At 38.5% G+C, this 27,109-nt stretch overlaps 1 protein-coding gene across 4 annotated transcripts; it reads left to right on the top strand.

Annotated features, from left to right (window-relative positions):
- On the top strand, positions 1–27,109 carry LOC148035154 (Nucleotide excision repair, TFIIH, subunit TTDA). 4 transcript variants are annotated; one of them, XR_015691160.1, is made up of 4 exons: positions 12–211; positions 413–598; positions 26,169–26,274; positions 26,450–27,100. XR_015691160.1 is itself a non-coding variant. In XM_087680124.1 (3 exons), exons 1-2 carry the CDS (start codon positions 177–179, stop codon positions 588–590), a joined length of 213 nt encoding a protein of 70 aa, XP_087536250.1. In that variant the 5' UTR covers positions 1–176; the 3' UTR covers positions 591–598; positions 2,328–2,347. The 4 variants fall into 4 exon arrangements, 3 of the variants coding, with proteins under 3 accessions (XP_087536250.1, XP_087536249.1, XP_087536248.1); XM_087680124.1 differs by lacking the exons at positions 26,169–26,274; positions 26,450–27,100 and adding an exon at positions 2,328–2,347 and having other exon boundaries at positions 1–211; XM_087680123.1 differs by lacking the exons at positions 26,169–26,274; positions 26,450–27,100 and adding an exon at positions 1,057–1,758 and having other exon boundaries at positions 2–211.

The following is a 27,109-nucleotide window of genomic DNA, read 5'->3' as shown; positions in this document are numbered from 1 at the left end:
AATTTTTTTTGTGGAAACCCCTATGAGAACAGCACCCTAGGCTTGCATGGGCAGTAGCCAGTATTCCTTATCGAAAGGTTTAGTCGCGCCTAGTTTAAAGCCCGAAGCAAGATTTCTTTCCTTCCTTCTATGGATATTGTACGACACACTGCAGAGATATCGATCGTCGGCACACGATGGTGAATGCGATCAGAGGCGTGTATATTGAATGGTGCGACTCCCTGCTTGGAGAGGCTATGCCTGTTTTTTGGGGGATTTTGAACCACGATAACTCTTTGCTATTCTCGCTCTATTTTCCTGTTGAAAGGAGCTTCAACAGGCTCTGCCCTGTTTTCTAAGGGAATATTGAACCAGGATAAGTCTTTGTTATTTCTATGTGTTCCAATGTGTAATCTTGTTCATAAAATTGCAGCGACATCCCTATGGCACAGTTTGTCATCAGCTTGAACGAGAGTATGCCCAATGCTCAGAAATTCATCATCCATGTGCTTGACGATAGCCGCCTCTTCGTCCAGCCCCATGTTGTGGACATGATCCAGAAGAAGGTTCAAGAATTCCGAGAACAGATCACCTTCGAGAAGCCCATGTGAGGCACATGGTAAGATGACCTTCACCTTTCCCTTCCCATCTCGTGATCACCGTTCGGTGATAGCTTTAGAGGAATTCAATAATTAGCCCTGCAATATTATTGTAGAGGAATTCAATTATTAGCTCTGCAATATTCTTTGTTGTGGTTGCCAATCTGTTCATCATTTTTGAGGAATTCAATCATTAGCTCTGCAATATTGCTGGACTCTGCCTGCACCATTTCCAGCTTTAGTTAATGTGGTTATATTGTCAATGCATTGTTAAAAGTCCTATCAATCCAAGCACTGCCATTTGCAAACTCTTATTTTTGGATTATTGGCTGTTTGTACCTGTTGAAATTTGTGGACTCTTACAAAGTCTCTTTGCCTTGAAAACAAGAGTTTGGCTCTTATATTCATGAAAAAAACACAGATACAATTTGGGCAGTTACATTCATCTAAAAAACATTGGTATTTTCTTGCAAATCAGGTTCACATCTTTCCAAGCCACAAGTCCTGATGGGTTATGCTTGTGTGGCATGCACGTTTGGACATGATGACATGCACGTCGTACAATGCTACATATTTATAACTCTTGCTAGATTATTTTTCTCTTTATCTTAGCTCTAGGGTTTTCATATATTGCAAGACATTGATCAGAAATTGTTTATGCATTGCAAATGGAGGATGTCTAGAAGGCTTAGCAACTTAGAAAAGGGAAGCCAATAACCATCACTATGATGTTGTCTTCCACTTTTAAATATTTAGAACTGGAGTCTGAAGTCTTTAGGGTAGTTTTGCCAAAGCTTACATCATATAAGAAGAGGCAATCCAAGATTCTTGAGAAGAGTAAGTATGTGGCAATACATGCTCAAGCTATCATAAAATTAGAAGATGCATTTGCTTTTCAATGTTAGCAATTTGATAAAAGGATGTGGTCTCATCTCCACTTTCATAAAAGACGGGAGGAGGCTAAGCTATCAAATGATGGAAGTTTTCATTGAACTGAAGATGTAAAGACATTGTGCACAATGTATGGAGAGAGATACAGAGAGTATGAAAAGAAGATTGAACTGTAGTTACTTATTTCATTACTTGCAGTTGTATATATACATGATGCATTGAATGGGGTAGGTGAGCTCCTTTTTTCTAATATCTGAGATATTTACAATGAGGATAATTATGGGATCCTTTTGTCCATATGTTGCATATTCTTATCTCTTTACAATAAATATTTTATCTTGCTATAATTCTATCCTAATATTCCCCCTCAAAAGGATTCCATGATGATTGTAAAATAGGAAATATAATTGAATACAATTGAAAGAAAGAACAATCAACGAGTTGATAATAACGATCATACATTCATCCATTCATCCATACGATGTTTCTATCCTTGGAATATGCAAAGGATTTGCATTGCAAATTTATGTTTTAGGTGAGAAACTGATTTGGTAAGAAAGTTAGCAGCATTGTCACAAAAGGAAACATTATCAAGTGTAATATGAGAGTTTTTCACTAACTCTTGTACAAAGCGATAGCCCACGCTAATATAACGGAGCTTAAGACTTAGTTTTGGCTGTTGGGCCATAGAAATGCATAACTTGTTGTTGGTGAAGATAGGAATTGGTTGAGATTAGTAGCCAAAATTGATGTCTTGTAGACGTTTTTTGGTGTAGATTATCTTTTGTTTTGCCATGTACTCTGCTTCGGTAGTAGAAAGGGTTACTAATGTTTGCTACTTTGTACTTCAAAACATAGGCCCACCTGCTTGTGTGACAATAAATCTTGTAGGAGATCTCCTAGTAGCAAGGTTTCCATCCCAATCTGTATCCAAACCAGCCTTTAAGGTAAATTCATTGTGTGCTTTGCTTGTATGTTGGTTGATGCATAGTTTTTTAGAGAATATGTTATGCATAATATAAATCTAATCAAGTACAAGTGATTAAGTATCTTAAATATCCAAGCGCTTCCATGTATAAGATAGTTTTCATTTCTTTGGCTTGCGTAGTGGAGAGAGAATGAGGTTTTGAGCAAGAGGGATTATCATTGGATTACAATCAGTTAGCGGAAGAGCACACACACACACACACACACACACACACACACACACACACACACACACACGTACGTAAGAGGGATTATCATTGGATTACAAGCAGTTAGCGGAAGAGGACACACACACACACACACACACACACACACACACACACACACACACGTGTGTGTGTGTGTGTGTGTGTGTGTGTTGAAGCATTCTAATGAATGGAAGGGATTGATTTATTTCAATTCTAAGTCAATAATACATAGGCCGATAGTTGGTAATTGTAATCTGTGAGAATATGATGGACTTAGCTTTTGATACAACATAAAATGAGTTTGCTAGGATGGGTATATCATCAACATAAAGTCTTAAGATGTTGACGGTATTGCCTTGCATAAAAACATAAATGTTATGGTCAGTGTTGAGCTTTAAAAAACCATGGTATACTAAATGGGCATGTATTTGGGTATACCATTGTTTGGGTGCTTGTTTTAAGCCATAGAGAGCTTTGTTTAAGGAGACACACAGATCTCTGATTTACAAAATATGGAGGCTGGGATATGTAGATTTCTTCTTCTAAGTGGTAATTGAGAAATGCAGTCTTAATGCTTTTGACAGTAAGGGTAGTAGGGGGTATAGTGCTATAGGTAGAAGACACGGTAGCAATGTGGGTTGAATCTTTGGGGAAGCGGGACTGGTGAAGATGTCTCTTTGTTGCTTTGACCTCTTGGTGGTGCTGTAATGGAGGTTCTAAGGGCTGAAGCTACTGAATATGGCTTTGTCTGAGCTGAAGATAGGGTTGTTTTATTAGTAGGAGAGTGTTTTGCTGTCTTATGTTTTTGGACTGCTGGATATGGTGCCATCTATGGGCTGCATTATGTGGAGAAGGAGAGATTGATGAGATTCCAGGTTGTTGTGGAGCATCATTATGCTCAGAAGAATGATGGTGAGGCATTGTAGGAGCTGAAAACGCAGATTTAGTAGGAGGTGCAGATAGATTTGTGCCACCAGAAGCAGCATGAGCAGGCCTGAGGTGTCAGGGGGGTAATTGTCATTTGGGTAATCTTTTTTTTTTTGTTGGGTTTAAAGCTTTGAGGAGCTAGACTCTTTTGACCATGTGAAAGAGCATTGTTACATGTGGCTTGGAGGGTAGGATTCGCAACTCCTGCTTATTCTCTATTGCTTCTTTCTACTCTTGAAACTTTGAAAATACTTGTGACTTTGTAAGAAAATATAGTATAGTATATCTAGAGTAATCATCTATTAATACCATGAAATATTTCTCTTCTATGAGAGAAGCAGGATTGATAGGACCATGAATGTTGAAGTGTATGAGTTGAAGGGATTGACATGTAATAGAGCGAGATTTAGAGTAAGGACAGCGAGTGGCTTTGCTAAGAGCACAAGCTCGAGAGAAGGGAAGATTAGAGAGAGATGATGGGATGCCTAGGACAAGCTTTTTATGGACAAGTTGCTGGAGTATATGTTGAGAGGTATGACCAAGTCAAAAGTGCCATAGAAGAGAGACTTGAGATGAGCTTGTTGAGGAGAGTGTTGTGGAATAAGTAGAAGCATTAGCAATAGGTTTAAGGATTAAGTAACTAAGAGTGAATAAGTAAGTTTGATAGAAGGTGATTAGTTGGAGGATACAATGGTCCTTAAAGAAGTGAGTAGTGAGAGAGGCTCGAGAAGTGAGCTCATGGATGCTAAAAAGATTCTTCTTGAGATTTGAAACATAATAAACCTTGTGTACCCTAATTATGTGGTTGGATGGAAGTTTCACTCAAATGGTGCTATATCCTTTAGCTTGTTGGATGTTGTTGTTGCCCATGGCTACATCGAGCGGAAATGATATTTTCTGGAAGTCACCAACCATTCTTTGTGGAAGGTCATATGATGAGTAGCTCTAGGGTCTAGGAACCAAGTGTATTCTTCTTTGGAGTCTTGATGTGGTACCCGAACACTTGTAGCTAGGTTGATGATGATGTTTGATTGACCTTCTGTGTTGTAGTTTTTAATACTAACAAAGTGAGCTTGCCCTTGAGCGGTTTTCATTAAACTTGTCTCTTTGACGACAATGTTTCTTAATATGACCCTATCATTTATACATATTACATATGAAGTGGTAGTGAGGATTTCTAGGAATGGATGAAGATTGAGATAATAATGAAAATTAGGTTAAATGATAAGGATTGCCAAGGCTTCATACCTTTCATCAAAAGCCCGAAATCTCTCCTCTTTTGATGAAAGGTATGAAGCCTTTTGTGAGGATATTTTGGATTAGGGGCAGTTACAACTAGAGCTTTGGTTTCTTGGGTAGAGGAAGTGAAAAGATATCCCTCATGACTTTTTCTTGCTTGATTCTATTGATGAGAGGTTGAAGCTTGAGTTTATCAATGGAGATTTGAGTGGTGATGAAGGCTCTCTAGGATGGAAGCAAAGAGGAGAGGAGAAACATAGCTTGTAGTTATTTAGAAATGACTAAACTAGATATTATAGTTTCACTCAACAAGCACTACAACTTCTCTAAGAACTTGGTAGTAGATTGATATTAATGCATAGTGGCAATGGCTAACTTTCAGGACATGGTCATTTGATGTACAATATTTGTGTATTCGTAGGTATTTTGAAGAATTCCCAAATATGTTTTGTAGTGGGTGTTGTTTTTAGTAGTTTCACTTGTCGATCTCCACAATGGATTAGAATCTTCATCCTTGCAATTGCATCTCTTTGCATCTAATCATCTTGGACTGTTCTTTCTTGTTCGAGGCATTTTTCTTTGCCATTGATGATGTTTTAGAGGTTGGCTTGAGTTAGGTAGAGTTCTATTCTCAACTTCCAAACTTGATAGTTATTGCCATTGAGTTTGTCGAACTTGATGTGGTGGTTGTAAGAAGTAGTGCTATTGATGAGAGCCATTGGATTAGACTAATGGGAATAAAAAGAGAGAAGAACAAGGAGTTTGTGGTTTTGGAAATAGCGGGGAAGAAATGATGGGCTAAACAATTAGAACTGGTGCTCTGATATCATGAACTGAAGATGGTAGACTAGAAGATAAGGGGATGAGAAGACACTGTGCACAGTGTATGAAGAGAGATAGAGAGTATAAAAAGTAGAGTGAACTATAGTTGCTTATTTCATTACTTGCAGTTGTATATATACATGATACGTTGAATGGAGTAGGTGATCCCCTTTTTCTAATATCTGAGATATTTACAATTAGGATCATTACGGGATCCTTTTGTCCACATATTGCATATCCATCTCTCTTTACAACAAATATCTTATCTTGCTACACTTCTATCATAACAATAAGGTTCTATTTCCATAGCAATTAGTCCTTTACTGGTATAAATGACAACATGAGCTTCAACACTGATAATTTTGGGTCTGTCTAGTTTGGGAGGTTGTGTTGCTTGAGGAGAGCTAGTCCAGTAAGGAGACATTGTCTCCTAAGGGCATACAAAGCTATGCAATTACGGATGGCCACAGTTTTAGAGTGGAGAGTGACACACTTCCCAACAGCAAGATAGCTTGCAGTACCCTTCATGTGTGTGCAGAGATACACATTTTTATTATTTGTGTGCATAAAAAGAATTCAGAAAAATCGGTAGTAATTCTGATGGAGCAGCTAGAGTGACTGAACTCTGTTGGTGTTTTTAATAGAGCACAATTGGGCTAGTCCAGAAAGGGACGTTTATCTTGACTGCTCTTGACTCTAGAAAGGGCTATTTTAATATATACGCTTGCTCTTGACTGTGAGACAGACCGAGAGCAACAGAAGCTGCTATAGACACAGGTGAACTGAACAGAAAGACAAGAACAGATGAACTCAGAGACAAAGTATTTATGAAATGGAATTCATATACCAGAGCATGAGTGTGTACAATCCACACAGGATGTGGGCAACCAGGAGGGGGCTTCCAGTCTCCGTCTCTCCAATACTATGCAGTGTACCAAGTATGATAAAACGGGGGAGGAGATGGAGCACATATACAAGACAGTAATGGGGCTAATGTGGATCAGGTGGGCCAGCAAAGCAAAGAGGCTAGAAATACATGTCAGCCCGGCTGAGAATGGTCTGCCCATAATGAGGAAATGTGCTTAATGCTGGCCACTAAGTGCCCACTCAGCTGCAAATGAAGCGCCCATTGCAACCCATACAACCCATGTACAATGCTAACATCCTCTCAGATCATGGGTGACTAGCACAATGAAGTATACAATGATGAAAGACCCACCATAGTACATGCAACAATGAAAAGCAGAGAGAATCATGCGTACCTAAGTAGTGGGTGATCAAGCTACTATAAACAAATAGTAGGGTTTGCAGGGAGGAACATAGTGTGTATATGTCAAACACTATGATGCAGATCTCAAAAAACATTAAAAATGAGTGAAAAGATGAACGGAACAGGAATATGAATGCCCACACATGCCCTATTTATAGGGGATTTGGAGCATTTTTCCTACCATGCCCAATAAATGCCAATAATACAAATAAAGCTTTTTTTTTGGGTGTTAATGGAGATCAAATTAGGAATTCATGCACTAGAATCAATTATTAATCCATCTAATGACCTTGGTTGCTCAATACATCCACTCAAGCCCAGAAAGTTTCCTTAAGAGGAGCGAGAGACATGCTCTTGTGAACAACTTTTATATGCATGACAAGTATAAACATAATGAGATCCCAAAGTAAGAACAATTGTGTGCAGGGTTCTCAGCGACGAATGAAACACTTGTAATCCAAAAAAAGAAAAAACTCCACTTTAGAAAACCCTCCAATCTGCGTGCTATCTACTCCAACCTACAATAAATGCAGTCGCTTGCTCTTTGGAGGTAATCTAATGCAACCACCAGCCTCTTGTTGCTGTTGCTAGCACTTGGGCACCACAAAATTGCTGTTGCCTAATCCTTGGCACCTCCAAATTGCTGTCGTCTGCTGCCAATGGCCTCCCACAGCCCCAGAAACTGATCAACAGCAGCCTCCCTCTCCTCTCTCCCAAGCTTAATGCATTCCAATGGCCTTCCACAGCCCCAGAAACTGATCAAAAACAGCCTCCCTCTCTCTCTCTGCCAAGCTTAATGCATTCCATCAGTCTCTCAGCCCCAAATAGTCTTCTCTACCATTGCAGCCTTCTAATTCCATTTTTCAACAATTTTCGGTCAATTAACTACTTTTCAGAATTAATTAATTTGAAGATTAATTTTTGCCCTTTTGATTGTGCCCGAAACTAAAGGTGCCCATCCACAATTTAATTGGCCGGCGGGCCATTTGCAACCCCAATTGGTCCTCTGCCTTAATTGACCCTTAGAATAACATTAATTAATTAATTAATGCCTAGTCCCTAGTGTCACTAGTGACACTTAGTGGCCAATTGATTGTCCCAAGGTCAAATTGACACCAATTGACATTCAAAACTTGACTGGCATAACCTATCACAACTTTTGCCTTTGATATCCACTGCTTCCTTTGGGTCCTTGGCTTGCTATCATGAAATAACTACCATGTGCATTGCATGTGCCTTACAACATTGCACATTTCATTATTAAATTAATCAAATGTTACTAGCGAGAGCAAGGTATCTCAAAGATGTCATGTTCCCATGAACATATCAGCTTACCTTGTGCACCATTGAAGAACTCAAACTTTACTCCTTTTCCATCCTCATCATAGTCTTTTGTTGCCCCTTTGGGAGTCAAGCTATCATACATTGGCTGTTGCAAAAAGAATGCACTTGTTATATTTGCATCATGTCCAAGTCTAGAAGAAAGATTTGCATGACCAACACTCATTTCTTGAGCCTCGTAAGCATTTGGGGTGCATATGCATTACCAAACATGCCACTTTGTGCCCCAGACATCAAACCAATGTTGCCATATATAGGATTATGCACATTACCAACCGTACTTGTATACATTAGGCCTTGCACACCATGCATTGACTGCTGCATGCCATAGAGAGTTGTACCATACATTTCCATGCAGGATCTTGTCAATTGTGCTACCACCAAAGTATCTTGGCTGCCCCATTATTGCATGCATGCCTGGTTGTACAAAAAACATTGAATTGGCACTACCGTGTGAAGGGGATATGCGCAATAGAAGTGCAGCGTATGCAGTAGTAGAGAGTGTAGAGAGAGCAAAAACATGAGTACGGTGTGTACTGGTGTTGTACATACAAAGAATAAAGAATGTATTTATACTTGGGGTACAATACACTTACATCCGTAAGGTGTGTTCACATGTACAAGTAAATATATATACGAAAAGTGTAAGGAAGGGCCTTTATACCCAATAACCTCTCACTTAAAGGTTCGGAGTGAACCTTTAACCAACTTCCACTAAACAATTTTCACTAGTCGAATGCAATGCCCATGTTGAGCTTTTGTAAGATTCTTAGTGAGAACATCTCGAGGGTTATGGTGTGTTTCGATCTTAGTCAGTGTGACTAGACCGTCGTCCAAAACCTGTTTGATAAAGTGGTACCACACATCAATATGTTTGTTATATGCATGAAACATGACATTCTTAGCTAGGCATATAGTACTCTGGCTATCATATCCAAGTATAGATGTTTTGTCAGGCAGCCCAAAATTCTTGACCAAACAGCCAAGCCAAATAGCTTCTTTCGAAGCATCAATGGTTGAAATATATTCAATCTCAGTGATACAATCTTTTGCAATTTAGAGCACCATGAAATTGCCCCACCAATGTGCCCGTGGTTTTATTGTTGGGATAAAGGCCCGTTTGACCTCCGTATATAGTACACACACACTAATGCCCCAAGTATAAATACATTTTATTCTTTGTGTACCAATACATTGATGGTACTCTCAAATCTAATCGTACTTTGACTCTCCCCTCTCTGACTCTCACTGTCACTCTCACTCTCTCCTCAAACTGCTACACATTCCCAGCTAAACTCCAACAGTTGGTATCAGAGCTTAAGGTTCTGTGCGCTTTTTGAGATCAAGGTGTAGCCGATTGACATGTGATGAGGCTGATGTCCAGCGAGCAGGCCCAGGTGGAAGCTGTGACTATCTGATGAGCTGACGACCAGTAGACGGCTGGAGTTCTTGGCGACCAACGTGTTGGGCAACAGGCGATAGGTAAGCTGCAGTCGAGCGTGACCAAGCGACAGGGCAGCAATTAGGTGATATGGCAGCAGATCGACAGACAGAGCGGGCTGCAGGCGCCACGTGACAGGTTAGTCATGCCCACATCTGGGTGCCTCGTAACAAGCAAGTGGCGTCATGGGATCCGCTTGATGGGTCAATGGAAACCCCTCCCCCTGTCATTCCACCTTTTTTTAAATCAAAAACTTTATTTTTCTCTCAAATCTCTTTCGAATTCTTTTCCTTTAAGGGGGGTTTGTGCAGCATTGGAGGCATAGATCTCAGATTTGTGCAAATTTGAGCAATATTTGGGGCTTTTACTAGATTTAATCCCGTCTATTCCTAGCAGTGACATTTAGATAAGAAATTGCAAACATTGCGCGTGGTGACCTCAATCAAATTGCGAATTTTGCCAAATTTGTCGGAATTTCACTCTTTTGAGTAAAATTTCTTGACATTGGATCCTCGAAAATTGGGGCTTTTCATGTATTGGTAAAATTTTGCTCAACTGGGTCAGATTGGCTAACATTTATGCACTTTTAGACTTGAAATTTTGGGACTTTGTGTAGAATTTGGTAAATTTCTGCATTTTTACCCGTGTGGTGGCTGGTTCATGTACAAATAGGAGAGATTTATTATTGTTTGAGAAAGAATAGGTGTGTGTTTGCTGGTTCAGCTTGTGCTTTTACAATCCCGGGCATTTACTCTTGTGTTCGTGATAAAATGACTGCAACTTCTTCCAGTTTAGACATCAAGAGTTTGATGGAAATCAAACGGTTTGATGGTCATGGCTTTGACCTTTGGAAAGATCGTATACACGGCAATTTGTTCCTAAAGGATCGTGAGGATGCTTTGCAAGAAGATAAACCCACACAAATGTCTGATTTAGATTGGGCTAGAGTAAATAAAAAAACTGTGGCTTACATTAAGATGGGTGTCACATTGATGACATCTTGACAGACATTAAGGGTTTAGATACAGGTTATGCAATATGGGAGAAGCTGAAAACTACCTATGAGATCACCACACTTGTTAATCAGGTACATTTAATGGGCAAGTTGGTGAATATGGGACTGGATGAGTCAAAGCTTGCAGCTGAGCACTTGAGTGCATTTATAGGCATTTTAAATCAGCTCAAGGATGCAAATTTAGGCTTTGATGATAAGTTGAGGGCGATCTTTTTGATCATAACATTGCCCGACTCTTGGGAGACCTTGGTGGTTTCTCTCAGCAATAACCCAAATCTCTCATATGATGGGGTGAGGGGTTCAATCTTGAATGAAGAAATTAGACGTATGTCTAGTGGAGAAGGCAATAGTTCAGCTTATAATGTAAGAGGCAGGGCTGAAAAGAAAATTGCAAATGCAAGATAGAGAAACAGAAGCAAAAGTAGAGGAAAGGAAAAGAGTGACATTACTTGCTATCACTATGGTCGGAAGGGCCACAAGAAACCTGATTGCAGGTAGTACAAGAAGGAACAGGAGAGAAAGAAGAATGTAGGAGACAAAAAGGAGGAGAATAAGACATATGCATTTGAGGCAGCCAAAGGCAAGGAAAAGGCCAATGTGGCCTCCAGTGTGGTCATAGAGGAGCTTTTGGATACAGAGGTTGATGTACTATGTGTAGTTGATTATGATGCCCTTGTGTATCCCATGCAGGATATGCAGATTACCAAGGTTGATGTGATTGATGCACTTTTGTCAGTTGATGATGGTGTCACTCGCACTTGGATTGTAGACTTTGGTGCCTCTTTCCATGTAACTCCTTGCTTGGAGTGTTTTGCTATGTTCAATGCAAGCTGTTATGGAAAGGTGTATCCTGGAAATAACCATGCTTGTAGCATTGATGGAATTGGCACTGTACACTTGTCTTTAGACAATGGGCAAGAGCTTGTATTAAAAGATGTCAAATATGTGCCTGGCATTAAAAAGAGTTTACTATCTGTTGGTTAGCTTGACTTGCATGGTTACACTACACTGTTTGGTGGTGGATTGTGGAAAGTGAAAAAGGGTTCCATGTTGATTGCAAAAGGAATCAAGAAAGGCACTTTATATTATTTGCACTGTAAAGCCTTGAATGACAAGTTTCTTGTAGTTGCTGAAATTGGATGTCATTTGGAATTATGGCATAAGAGATTAGGCCATATGAGCTAGAAAGGAATTGATGTTCTTACCTCTCCGAAGAGGATTGATGGAAAAGGCTCTAAACTTGATTTTTGTTAATGAGTGATAGTTTGGAAAGCAAATAAATAAATCCTTTTACTCTGGTGTCTCTCTTAAGTCTAATGTCTTGGACTTAGTGCATTTTGATGTATGTAGTATGCCTGTGAAATTGTTGGGTGGTGTTGCATATTTTATCTCTTTTATTAATGATTGTTCCAAAAAGATTTGGATATATCTGTTGAAAAAGAAAAGTGAAGTGTTTGCTGTTTTTAAAACTTTTCATGCATTTGTGACCACTCAGATAGGTAGAAAGCTGAAATGCTTAAAACTGATAATAGGGGTGAGTTCACATCTGTTAACTTCAAGTCCTTTTGTCACTTTTTCAAATGGGGTGGCTGAAAGATATAATAGGACTTTATGTGAAAGAGTGTGATGCATACTGTCCACTGCTAATCTCCCTCATGAATTTTGGGGAGAGACACTCAAAACTGCGCTTCACATTTGCAACTGCTCTCCAAACAGGTTCTTAAATAATGGCATCCTTGAGGAGGTTTGGTCTGGCAAATCGATCTCATATGACCATTTACGCATATTTGGCTATGATGCTTTTATGCATGTTAGAGATGAGTTGAGAAACAAACTTGACCCAAAATCCCCCAAAGGCATCTTCATGGGCTATGGTGATGAGGGTGATTTTGGCTACAGAGTGTGGTTACCTTGGTCCAAGAAAATTGTTCGCAACCGTAATGTTGTGTTTAATGAAGCAAAATTACTATAAGGTACTTTAGCCTCTAATGAAGATATGAAAAAGGTCAAATTTCAGAATTTACAGCCACCTATTACTTCAGATAAGGAGGTTATGGACAGCAAGATAGACTTGCTGATTATGAAAATGGAGGTGCTGGTAATGAAAATGAAGATGTTGTGCAGCACGAACAGCATGCTGAAAATGGCTTATAACAACCAACAAATGCTGAAAATAACATACCTCAAGATGTAGACACGATTCTTGAAAATGTTGATCATTGGGTACATAGGTTTACACACGTAAAAAGGCAACCTCATAGGTTTGACCCCTCCTTGCATTATGTGATGCTTACAGACGAGGGTGAGTCTCTTACATACAAAGAGGCCAAGTCATGCGAATTCAGTAGTTAGTGGGAGCTAGCTATGCAGGAAGAGATTAAATCTCTATATACAAATGATACCTGGGATCTTGTGTCGTTGCCCAAAGGAAGAAAGCCTCTTCCAAACAAATGGGTTTACAAAGTAAAGACAGTTGATGGGAAACCCAAGTACAAGGCAAGACTAGTTGCTAAAGGGTATGCACAGAAGAAAGGGAGTGACTTCCAAGAGGTCTTTTCACATGTTGTGAAGATGACCACTCTACATGTGCTTTTTGCTCTCACTACTGTATTGGACTTACGGCTGTACCAAATGGATGTAAAAACAACTTTCTTGCATGGTGACATTGATGAGGAAATTTACATGAAATAGCGTGAGAGCTTTGTAATTCCTAGAAAAGAACAGATGGCATGTAAACTAAAACGTAGTTTATATGGGCTGAAGCAAGCATCACAGTAGTGGTACAAAAGGTTTGACACTTTTATGCTATCTTATGGGTTTACACGCAGCCATGCAGATCATTGTTTGTACATGAAAAATGATACAGATGGTAGACCCATCATACTTGTTTTGTATGTGGATGATATGTTGCTAGTTGGGAAAAGAAAGACTAGCTTGGATGCTCTAAAAAATAAGCTGAAATCAGCCTTCTCCATGAAAGATTTGGGGAATGCAGAGCATATTTTGGGCATGAGGATTTGCAGAGATAGAATGCAGAAATTGTTGTTTTATCTCAATAAAAGTACATTGAAAAGGTAGTGGGCAGATTTAACATGGCTGAAGCTAAGCCTTTTGGGGCACCCTTACCTCCTTACCTTAAGCTTAGTAAAGCCAACAATCCAAAAGATGACGTGGAAGTGAATGCTATGAAGGGAGTCCCTTATGCATCAGCTTGTGGCTCTCTTATGTATGTTATGGTTGCTACTCGTCTAGACATTGCTCATGCAGTGGGAGTTGCTAGTAGATTTATGTCAAATCTTGGCAAAACACATTGGGAGGCTGCCAAGTGTATTCTTTGATACCTAAAGGGTACACAAAGAAAGTGTATTTGCTATGGGCAGGGTGTACTTAGTTTGCAGGGTTATTGTGATGCAGACATGGTAGGTGACTTGGAAACTCATAGGTCCACCAACAGGTATGTCTCTACAGTTGCTGGTGGGGCCATTTCTTGGTGTTCCAGGTTGCAGAACGTTGTCGCACTGAATACTACTGAAGCTGAATATATATCAGTTACTGAAGCTTCTAAGGAAGCTATATGGTTGAGCAGACTTGCAGAGGATCTCGGCATGTCTATGGGTAGTGCAGTTTTGGGATGTGATAGCTAGAGTGTTGTGTATCTGGCTAAGAATGCCATGTATCATTCACACATAAAGCATATAGATGCACGATATCACTTTATCAGACAGATTCTGAAAGATGGTCTAATCACATTGACGAAGATCAAAACACAGGACAACCCTGCAGATGTTCTCACTAAAAGTCTAAGCAAAGCTCAGCATGAGCATTGCATGTGACTAGTGGGAGTTGGTTAGAGATCCACTTTGGACCTTTAAGCGGGAGGTTGTTGGGATAAAGGCCCGTTTGACCTCCGTGTATAGTATGTATACACTATTCAGTTGTACATATGAATGCACCCTTAATATGCCCCAAGTATAAATACATTTTATTCTTTGTGTACCAATACATTGTTGGTACACTCAAATCTAATCGTACTTTGACTCTCCTCTCTTTGACTCTCACCATCACTCTCTCTCTCTCCTGGAGCTGCTACATATCCCCAACTGAGCTCCAACATTTATTTCAATAAATTTCTGTTAAGGGGGAGGGGTCGGTTGCCCTCTCAACATGGTATCGGCTCTTCTTTCTCTCTCTCTCTCTCTCCCTCCTAATTTTCACGATGATGATTGAGTTGGTTAAGAAGTATTGTCATTATCACGCTCTTTCCCGCACTTACATTGGTATGAGAGCAAGGGACTTCTCCTTTGCAAGAACTTTTTTGGGTGACGAGATATTTAGGCCCAACTTTCTTACCATGTCAAGAGGTGAAGAGGAGAATTTTGGTGAACAATTGGAAAGCTTCCGACTCTCTGTATCTATGTGTTTCTCTGATTATGAGAAGATACAAAGATATAAGGAGCTGAAAGATGATCCAAAAATTCAAGCTTTAATGGAGAGAGGGGCTAAAGCATGGACTGAAGCGAAAGTCTGCCAGATTTCCTTACTGAGAAGGCTCTTGAGATAGATGGTATTACGGATGTGAAGGCCTATCTCAGCATGAAAGCTGTCAATGTTATTGATGCAACTAAGTCTATTAAAGGTAACATATCACCTATCATTGGAGGATTCACCCAAGCGATGACTTCAAAGTCTCATCATACACAAGCTACCTCGCCTTGTTCCAAGAATCCCTCCATGGAGAAGGGTAAGGAGAAAGTCAAAGAACCGGCTATCTCTATGGTGGCGAATCTCCAAAGATGCTTTTAGCAAAGGAAAACGATGCTAAGAGAGACTTCAAGCTTGGAGAGAAGCGCATCAAGTTTGATGTTTTCTATGGTAAGAAAGATTCTCACAAAGTTATATCTTTTACTAGACAATTTGATGTTACTTTTGGTGGTGAATATTAAATAGAAAAATAAAAACTTAGAATAGTCAAAATGCATATGAAGGATGTCACTTTGAATCGGTGGCTCAAAGTTGTTTAAGAGGAAAAGGAACCCAAGTCTTAGAAAGAGTTTAAGAAGATGTTCAATAAGAAGTTTTTACCTTTATCCTTTGAAGTTTATGTGCAACAAGAATGGTTTGAGCTAAAGCAAAGCCATGGAGACAATGTTGAAATATATATCAATAGGTTTGCAGTTGTTTCTCTAAAATTTACATCTCTTAATGAAGTTGCTTCTAATATGGAGATGAGAAAGTTTATCCCAAATAGTACCGCGAGTTGTCAAGATGACAAAGCCTGATACTTTGGAAGCAGCCCAAGATGCAACCTTAGAAGTTGAAGGATTGCATGTGCCATGGATGCTTGGTAAAGCCTCAAAAGAAGAATTACAAAGGGAGAAGACTAAGATGTGTGACCAAAAGAAGTCAGATAAACAAGAAACAAAGCATAGGGATGGAGGTAGACCACCTTTCGATCCAAAAAGAAGCTAACATATTAGCAGTTGGCAGAATATACAAGAGAAGGACGATGTTTCTTTTGTGGAGAAAAAGAACACATGGCAAAGAAGAAAAACCAGCCTTAAAAGACACCTCAAGCAAATGCTGTACCTAATGAATCCTTGCAATAGGATGAAACTCTGTCAGAGAAAAGGAAGCAGGATGAATATAATGATATGTAGTCCCTGTATCAAAATGAATGAGAATAAGTTGATTAGCAATCTTACCCCCGAGCGGGGTCTAGGGGAGCCTACAGAGTTAGAGAGTTTGAGAATAGTAGGACTCACCTGAAGTGGACGGCTGGCAGAGGACACGAGAAGAGAGGTGTTAGCAACTATCTAGGCGAGGTTGGGAGGTGAAACGAGTCTCGTGCCATTGTATGTCAGGATCGTCAGACGTTTTTCTGAGGATTTGATTATTCATTAGTTTAGTTTCACTTATCACTTACTTATCAAATGCTCTTGGAGTCTTCAATAGAATGATGAAAATAATCTTTAGAGTATATCGGAAGTTTACAAGTATTTTCTTTGATGATATTTTGATTCATTCAAAAGATGAACAAGAGCATAAGCAACACTTGAAAATAGTGTTTTAAGAACTCCGCAAACACAAACTTTAGATAGCTAAAAGAGTGAAATTTTTCTAGAAGAGATTTACTACTTGGGCCATTATATTATATCCAAATATAGGATTCGGATGGATTGAGAAAAAGTTAAGGCTATTGTAGAATGGCCAAAATTAACTAATGTTTATAATGTTCGAAGTTTCTTGGTATTATACTCTTATTACAAGAGATTCATTAAATGGTTCGTAGTGGTTGTTGAACCATTGCATGATTTAACAAAAAAAGCAGTAGTATTCTGATGCACCGAACTAGAGAAAGAAGCCTTTGAAGCCCTAAAGTTCTATATTAGCAAAGGACTTGATTTGATTATACCTAATTTATCGAAACCTTTCTTTGAGGAATGTGATGCTTCAGGAGATTGCATTGGTGTAGTCTTAAACCAGGAAGGACAGCACTTGCTTACGTAAGTTGAAGATTGATTTATGGCTATCATTCAAGCTTTAAAATATTGGAGACACTATCTTTTAGGTGGAGAATTTCTCATCAAGATGGACCATGAGAGTTTGAGACATTTTCTCAACCAATCAAAGATTTTTAAAAAGTATATTTGATGGGCCAATTATTTAGCTAAATTTAACTTTCAAATATTGCATATTCTTGGGAAGCGAAGCAAGGTAGCTGTTGCTTTGTCAAGAAGACCTAAAATTCATGCAGTGTTCGTGATCATTATATAGATTTCATTGGTATGAGAGACATGTATGCTTCTTATGAAGATTTTAAAATCATATGGGAGAGTTTACAACTTGGTAAAAGGGTAGAATCTTATGATGATGGAGAATAAATTATATGTTACTAAAGAATTCATGCCTAAATTAATAGAAGAATATCATGTGGCTTCTTACATGGCTCATTGTGGTATTTTGGCCATAACCAAGGCACTTGAAATGTATTTCTTTTGGCGAAGTCTTCAATGAGATATTGAACAATTTATCAAAGAATGTCTTATGTGTTAAAAGATTAAGTTTGATCGCCAAAAGCCTACAGGGCTTTTGTAACCATTACCAATTTCGAGCCAACCTTGGGAAAGCATTGCTATGGATTCGATTTTGGCTTGTCAAAATTAGCAAACGACAATGATGGGATATTTACTATTATTGACAAGTTTAGCAAATAGACTTATTTCATTTCAATCAAAAAGACTATCAAGTCTCAACATATAGCTAGAATATTAACTCAATAAATCTTTAAGAATCATGGGTTACCACAATTCATTGTGGATGACGGAGATTCACAAACAACTAGTTTCTTTTGGCGAGCTCTTTTTGAAAATTTGGGTACAAAGCTTACATTTTCTTCTTCTTATCATCCTCAAATAGATGGTTAAAGTGAGATAGCCAATCTTGCAATATTATAAATGTTGAAGTGCTATTGCCATGAAGCCAACCAACAATGGAAAAAATATTTATCTTTGGTAGAATATGCCTATAACAACACAATTCATACATTTACTCGTAAAGCACAATTTGAGAATATATATGAAAAATCACTCTTATTATCTATTCTCAAAACCAAGCAAGAGATATTTCATGTTGATGAGTGTGTGCGTGATATGGATACAGCTTTCACACGAGTAAGATAAGCTATCAAAAGATCTTAAGATAAACAAAAGAAAACAGTAGATAAGCATTGAAGACAATTGATTTTATAAGAAGGAGATAGGATATGGCTTAAATTTGACAAAGCTCGTCTAAGAACTCTAACAAGCCTTTAGACTAAGTTGCTATGCTCACAGTAAAAGAATTATGGGCCATTTTAAGTCACTGAAAAGATGAATGATATTTATTATAAATTAGAACTTCCAGAGCATTGAAGAATTCACAATGCTTTTTATATCCATCTTATAAAGCCTTATGAAGGGTTTCCACCATTGGAACTTGTAATAGAGGATCCACTTGAAGTAGATGAATAGGAGGAGGTACTACAACAAAAGCAAATAGTCTTTCATATGTTCAGGATACGAGAAAGAAAATCTTTAGAAAATTCATTTTGAAATTTAAAAATTACTTTGATTTAGATTCTAAATGGATGTCTGAGAAGTATATTAAATACTATTCAAAAATACTTGCAGCTTATAAAGAAGGCATAGGAACAAACATACTTTAAGTAACGTTTTGAGGACAAGATGAATTTCAAGAGGGAGGAATGCAACAAATCTTTTGTATATCAATTGTTACCAAGACATATTAGCTTAATGATTCCAAATTAATTTGATGCTCAATTTGTATTATTTAAGCGTTCTAAAATATGATTAAATGTTCATCTTATTTAAGGGTGGCCAATGGCTAGAACACCCTATAATTATATTTGGGTCATCATTGACGAGATATCTAAGGGAAATTAAAAGTTTATTTTTGGGTTGTCAGATTGACGAGAAAGCTCAGATGACTAAGACTTTATACTCAGATAGTCACATTGATTAGAAGCCCATACAATGAGTGGTTTTAGAAAGTGAAACCAAATACTCATGATCGAAGAAATACACCATGAAATGGCGAACCTATATAATGAAGCTCTTCAAAAGCTAAATTTGGCAACTCCTAAAATTTAGGAGGTTACTATTTTTGAAAGTTGCTCAAATGAAAATTTTATTCATGTCAAAGGCTCCAAAATATGTAAGGAACAATTTTGCCTTTAACAGCTATCTCAAATTCTTAACCATTTGAGAGATTTTTAGAGTAGAAGATTTGTAAGCTTCTTTGTCTAGAAAAGTGACATGTGGTATCTAGAAGAAGACATGTGTCATTTTAAAGAGACAAGTGTCCCTACTTTTTAGTAAACGCTTGTCATTTGTAGCCTCTACTTTTCACTTTTGAGCACCCAAGTCTCACGAGGTCTTTCTCTTCATTTGAAAAAAACTCCCATGTTGAAATTTCAGCCACATGCTTTATACTTTCCTATCTATCTCTTATCCAAGAAACACTTTCTACTTAGCTTGATCTAATCCAAGCACTAAAGAAAAAAATCAACTTGCTATTAGAGTTTGTAGAAATTAGGGTTTCAAAACCCTAATATTCAAAATTGTAGCAAATCAACCATTTTGTGTATGGTTCAGGCACTTGATACTTGTGGTTTTGTTTAAATAAATTCCTATAAAGGGGGAGGGGTCGGTTCCTCGCTCAGGGTGGTGTTGACTCCTCTCTCTCTCTCTCTCTTCCCCTCTCCCCCCCCCCCCCCCCCCCCAAATTTTCATGGTGATAATTGATCGAGTTGGTTAAGTTCAGAATATTGACATTCTCACGTTTTTTCCCACACTTACTCAAGTACTTTGCTAATGTAATTTTCTTGTGAGAGAAATAAGAGCTGCTACTCTCTATCTCTTATTACATGCATACCCAAAATGTGTTCAGTTGCACCCAAATCCTTCATAGAGAAGATTGAATCCAGCTGTCTTTTTAATGCATTAACGTGGTTCTTATGCTTACTAGCAATAAGTATATCATCCACAAAGCACAAGAATAATAAGGCTTCCATTATCAACCTTCTTTGTATATAAATAGTGATCTGCATTACTTCTCTTGAACCCATGTGATAGCATGAAGACATGGAATTTCTTATACCGTTGTCTAGGAGCTTGCTTAGATTATATAAGCTTCTCTTAAGCTTGCACACCAAATACTCCTTTCTTGGCATAACGAAGTCTTCTGGCTGCTTCATGTACAACTCTTCTTCTAAATCACCATGCATGAATGAAGTTTTAACGTCCATCTTATCAAGCTCCAAATCCATAGATGCTACAATGGCAAACAATACACAGAGAGTGGTCATCTTGACAAGAGGTGAAAACACTTCCTGAAAGTCAATCCCCTCTTTTGTGTATAACCCTTAGCCATAAGCCTGGCTTTGTATTTGGGTTTGCCATCTACACACTTGATTTATAGACCCAATTTTTTTTCCTATCTTTGGGCAGTGGGACCAAATCCCAAGTATCATTTTGATACAAAGTTTTAATTTCTTCCTACATAGTTAGCTCCCACTTTTGCTTTAACTCACAATATTGTGCCTCTTTGTATGTGAGAGACTCACCCTCAGCTGTGAGTAAAATGCAGTCCAAAGAGGGATCAAACCGCCATATAGGTCCTTTGACATGTGTAGACGTTCTCACCCAATGATTTGTATTCTTTGGCAAAGGTTCTATATCCAAAGGAATGTCAATAACCTCATAGCTGCTGAACTATATTTTTTGGCTGTTGTAATTCATTTTCAGCATGCTGATTATGCTGCCCAAGCTGATTGTCAGCATCCCTTTGCTGCCCATTTTCATTAGGCTCAATAATGACACATTGATAATTAAAACTAGCATCAAATGAGGCTGAATTTTCAGTGGTGGCTGATGGCTGTTCAAGTGGCTGATTATGCTGAAATTTTACTTTTTTCTTGTCCAAGTCACTAGATGTGGCATTTTTCAGCAGCCTTGATTCATTAAATACCATGTCTCGGCTGCATATTATTTTTTTCATGCTTGGAATCCAAACTCTATAACCCATTTCACCTTCATCTTCATAACCCATGAAGATGTCTCTGATGGATTTCATATCAAGTTTGGTTCTACTATCAATAGGTACATGTACATAACATTCAGAACCAAAGACCCATAAGTGGTCATATGAAACAGGTTTTCTAGACTAAACCTCTTCAAGTATGCCACTATTGAGTGCACGATGTGGAGATTGGTTGCAAATATTCATCGTGGTTTTAAGTGCCTCCCCCTAAAACGATTGTGGGAGATTAGCTGTGGATAGTATGCACAGAACTTCGCATATAAAGTGTGATTTATCCGCTCAGCCACACCATTAGATGATGGATTATAAGGGGCAGTGAGTTCCTGTTTAATCCCGTTTATATTTCAAAACTGATTGAATTTCTTTGATACATACCCTCTCTCCCATTATTTGTTCTTATGCACTTTAGTTTTAAACCCTTTTGAGTGCTAACGAACGCATAAAACCCTTTAAAAACGTCCAATGTCTCACTTTTTTGCTTAAGCAAGTAAACCCATAGCTTTCTAAAGTGGCCATTAATAAAAGATATGAAATAAGAGAAACCACTATGAGTTTTTATTGGCATGGTACATACATTAGAATGGACTAAATCCAAAATACATGCCTTTCTAGAGGTTTCATGAGAGTACAAACTCTTTACATGTTTTCCCAAAATATAGTCATCACAAAAGTCAAGCTTTGAATCTTTCACATTAACTCTTCCAAGTGAAGAGAGTGCTTGCAAACCTTTTGGCTCATGCATCTAAGATGCTTGTGCCATAGCTCCATGTGTGACTGCACTTTTGCAACTGTAAAAAACTCTCCAGGAAGTGCCTTGCAGTGCAGATAATACAAAGTTTCTTTTTTACTACCTCTAGTGACAAGCATGGATTCTTTCTACATCTTCCACCAAAAGTAGTGGAGTAACCCTTGTGGTCTAATTGCCTGATTGAAAGCAAACTCTTCTTGTGCTAGCTAACATATGAAGAATCGATTCCTGGCCATTTTCAAGAGCAAGGTATATGGTGCCAATTTCCCCTATGTCACATGCACAGTTATTTCCTAGGTAAACTTTTCTAAGGTGAGGTGTTGTATAAGAAGAGAAACACTCCAAAGACGGAGTTACATGAAATGAAGCACCATTGTGAGCAATCCACGATTGTGACAAACCGTCATGAGTAGACAACAGGGCATTTATCACATCCTGTTTAGTGATATACATGTGTTCTATTGTCGTAGCATGTGGATCTGAAGATGCAACCAACAAATCTGCAGCATCTTTATTTTCTTCGGTCTCTTGAATGACAACCCTAGATACCACATTTGCCTCCTCTGTTTCTTTAGGGGTAGAGTTGCTATCTTTCTCATTCTTTTTGCCTTTTACATGTCCTTGCTTTTTGCATTCTTATTTCTTTTTAAAATACCTACAATTGGGCTTTCTATGCTCTTTTCGTCCATACTAGTAGTAGGTGACATCTTGCTATTTTTCCTTACTTTTGCTGCGATTTTTGTGTTTATTTGCAGCATTTGACTTCTTTTTAGTCCTTCCTCTTACATTATAGACCGATCCTCTATTGCCCCTGCTTGCCTTGCGTCTAATCTCCTCATTGACAATAGAACCATGCACACCATTAAAAGTCAAGTTGGGGTTGTTGGTCAAAGAGACAACCAATGCTTCCCATGAATCTATTAAAGTCATGAGCAAGAAGATAGCCTTCAACTTGGGATCAAAAGGTTGCAAGCTTGCATCGTGTAACTGACTTAAAATCCTAGTAAATGCATTCAAATGCTCTGAGACGGGGGACTTGGACTCATCAAGCTCCAAGTTAACCTTCCGCATGAGATGGACCTAATTGAAAGGAGTTGTATTCTCATATGAAGCTTTGAGTTTCACCCAAAGTTCACGTGCAATGGAGAGTTCCTTGATATCAACCAAGGTATCATTTGTGAATGATTGCCATTTTGATGTAAGCAATAGCCTTTTTATTCATCTTAGCCCATTCCTCATTTGACAAAGGAACAAGCTTTTCTTCTTCCAAAGCATCATCACAATCCTTTAGAAACAGGATACCTTGCATACGATCTTTCTAAAGGTTGAAGTTGTTGCCATTAAATTTCCGAATCTTGAAAGATTCTTTGTGTTAGAAGTGGATGCATAGCTAGCCATTTTTAGCGATAAATTTCTGCAATAAAGTGTTGAATACTGTCAGCCAATAGTAAGATTGCTGAATATAACAACAAATATACAAAGTGCAATTCCAAAGGTGCTTAAGAAGTAGGTAATGTGCTGCAGTTTCAGTCCAATCTACATGCACAAAATGTGATAAGTATGCATAAAAGACAACTCCCACTTCAATAATACATCATCGTAATGCTCATATGCAACAACCCAAGTGCTATATATGCCACTGTTTCACTGCACAATGAGCATTCAGCAATACATGTACTAAAGGAAGTTGCCTTTTAACAACATTTGATACATCTTAAGCAAGAATTTCTTCCACTCAACAATGAATTTGTTGTTATTTTATTGCCAAAGCATGAATTAGCGCAAAATACATCATCGATGTGAACAATCCCAAAATTTCTTCGACAAATCTGTCCCAATTATATTAATACAGGTTCTTGAGTGCTAAACAATGGCAAATGTTGCAAAAATTTAACAAATTTTGCAATTGCCCCAAATTTCTTAGGTCCAGGTGTGCACCGATGTCGGTGATTTCAACTCAATTGAGCAAAATTTCACTAATACATGAAAAGCCCCAAATGTTCCAAAGCCAATGTGTACAATGTTTGCAAGTTTTGGGTCAAATGTCATTGCACAAGCATTCACTATGCAAAATCAGAGAAAATCCCAAAAGTGCTGACTGCTGTAGTGTCGAGAGATCGCCTCGAGTGAAGCTTTGATACCAGTTTGAAGGGGGTATGTGCAACAGGAGTGCAACGTGTGTAGTAGTAGAGAGTAAAAATGTGAGTAGGATGTGTAGCAGTGTGGTACACACAAAGAATAAAAGAATGTATTTATACTTAGGGTACGGTACACTTACACCCGTAAGGGTGTGTTCACATGTATAAGTAAATATATACACGGGAAGAATAATGAATGGCCTTTACACCCAACACCATGATGGCCTTGCATTTGCATACCTTGCTTTGTAGATTCAAACAATTTTTCTTCATTGGCTTCTTTGGGAGCTTCAAGTGAAGGTTTGGCACCATCTTCAGTATACATTGTTGTCTCGAAGGCGTAGAAAATATGACTTTTTCTTCTTGCACTTGTTGTCCTTTGTAGGTTCATTTAAAAATCGAACAAACTAAGGATCCTTTGCCAATTCAAGAAAGAGATTTGTCGGTGTCCTCATTCAATTCTTGAACGAGTCATCAAATTCCTCTTTCCCTTGCTGGTCATCATCAGCTTCATTAAGACCTTGTATCTTGTCCAACAAATAACATTTTTAGCTTGTTGTCTATCATGTGAGCCTTGTTCAAGATTGAGCATTCAATTTCCATTTGATTCTTGAATTGGCCATTGGATTCGTCTTCCCCTTGCCGGGCATTGGTCGCATTTTGCCTTGAAGGCCGTGCATCTTGTTCAACAGTAACATTTTCAGCTTGCTGTCCATCATGCGAGCCTTGTCCAAGATCAGTCATTGCATTTCCTTCTTCCCCATGTCAGTGTCCATACTAAGAGGCATCATCATTGCTTGATTCCATCTCACTGTATGAAGACATCTTGCTGTAATTACTCAATTGAGCACAAAATCAGCACTAGCACAAAGCTTTGGCTTGCAATCAAGTGCCTCAGGTCCACCAAATCAAAGGATTGGGTGGTATCTCGACAATGGAACCATGAAACCAGTCTTTCCTTCTCAAAAAGGGTGGTAAAACTTGATCAAACACTTAATTACAGCAATTTAGGAATGAATATAAATTGAAGTGCATACTTTACCACATCATTCTTGGACATTGGACACTCTGTTGGCCCCAAAATTGGTGCCCCTTGTAGTATTTCTTTAATTGATATTAAATTGGATGGAGTACCAACAGAGATATCTTTATCTCCTCTGCTGATCCGCAAGCTCCTTGCTGTTATAATTGATCAGCAAGCCACTTCGGCAAATTGCCCCTTCATCTTTATCCAACATTTGTACAAATGGGACCACAAATTGGCCAAATGCTGCCCCAAATCAAATGGGATGGGTTGGCATCTGAAATCTCTAACAATTCCTTGAAATTCAGGTGTGGATTTTCAGTGCATGATGCCTTTAACTGATGACAAGTGTCCTGAGGTGGCTGCTAAACCCTAATTTTTGCAAGGATTAGGATTTACATCAGTATTCTCATTGCTGTCCATCAGATCAGACTGAGAACACCTTCAATTGGTTGAGAGATGCTAAGATTTTCAGAAAATAGTCTAGAGAAGGTGAGAGAAAACTGAGATGAGAGAGAAATTAGGTTTTCTTCCCAAGAAAACCCTTCAATCTACTGCTGTCTGCTCCAACCTGCAATAAATGCAGTCAGCCGCTGTTTGGAGGCAATTTATGCAGCTGCCAGCCTCCTGTTGCTGTCATCAGCGCCAGGACATCTCAAAACTGCTGTCATACAGCTTAAGAGCATTGGGTTTAGAGTGCAGCGGAAACAGAAGCTGTGAAATTTTTACCAAAAATAAACATCGAGGAATGTATATCGATGTACATGAGCTGTACTGTACAGGGCTACTATTTGCTTTCCAAATTGGATTTTATTTTGCTATTATTTGCACAGATGATAATCAAAAGCTGGCAAGTTTTCTGATGAACATTTTGGTTAGTCTTGATAGTCCATATGAAACATCAAAAACCATGAAACTAATTGTATGAATTCTTAAAGTGAAGCTCCAAATGCTATACAGGTTCTTTTGTACCATACAAAACCTGAACTAGGTCATTCGAGCGTCAGATGGTTTGTTCCAGCATTTTCTGGAAACCATGTTTGGGGGCCATGTGGAGTACATTACAGTAAGTGCTTCGCATTCTTGTTCATTCTGGCCATGGTTTCATAGATAAAAAAGCATTCCACCAATGGCTATAAGAAGGATCAGGAGAGGGAGGGCAAGGAGAGGTGGAAGTTTTGTAGATAAATCTTGGGCATCTGTAGGGAAGACCTATTTACTTAGCTGGTTGGATGTTGCAGGTTACAGATTTTTAGTAGCACATAAAGTCACTTACAGGGGCAGCATAAGAGAATTGGGTTTATATCGCAGCAGAAAGCTTTCAAATGTTTACCAATATGAAAGTTTGTAAGGGACTTGTACCAATGCACATGACAGGGCTATTCTTCACTTTCCAAACTGGAATGTTACTTTGTTGTTATCTGCACAGGTGATAATTAAAACTGAGAATTGTTTCTGCATTTTGGGTTAGTCTTGATAATGCTTGTTTCTAGCATCAATATCCCCGACACCAAATGTATGAATTCACAAAGTGAAGGTGGTCCCTTTCATGGGTATGGATTGAAATCAATGCGGCAAGCAATCATGAAAATTCGGACATTTATATGTTGTTCGAAAAGGGATACAAATTGGTGCCTGTCCACAAGAATTTGCTTCAAAGCTTGAAGTTGCAGGACAAACCAAAGTGTATTCAGCTAAGAAAAGGTATGTAAATTGATCTCGTTGCAAAGCCTTGAAAAATACAATATTAAAGTAAACGTGCTTACAGCTGGTGTCAGGTTGGTGTTGCAATGTGCATTATAGACCCGCTATAATCTGTTAGGTTAGGAGGATAAAATGCCACTTAATTAGAGAATTGGAAGGAGAGGTAGATGTGAAATTTATGAAGTGAATGAGAGGAG

Source organism: Lygodium microphyllum, chromosome 6 (assembly GCF_053477565.2).
Source record: "Lygodium microphyllum isolate KBCC chromosome 6, Lygodium_microphyllum_v1.1.10, whole genome shotgun sequence".
In the NCBI taxonomy this organism is placed as follows: domain Eukaryota; kingdom Viridiplantae; phylum Streptophyta; class Polypodiopsida; order Schizaeales; family Lygodiaceae; genus Lygodium; species Lygodium microphyllum.
This window is presented reverse-complemented; position numbering and strand designations above follow the sequence as displayed.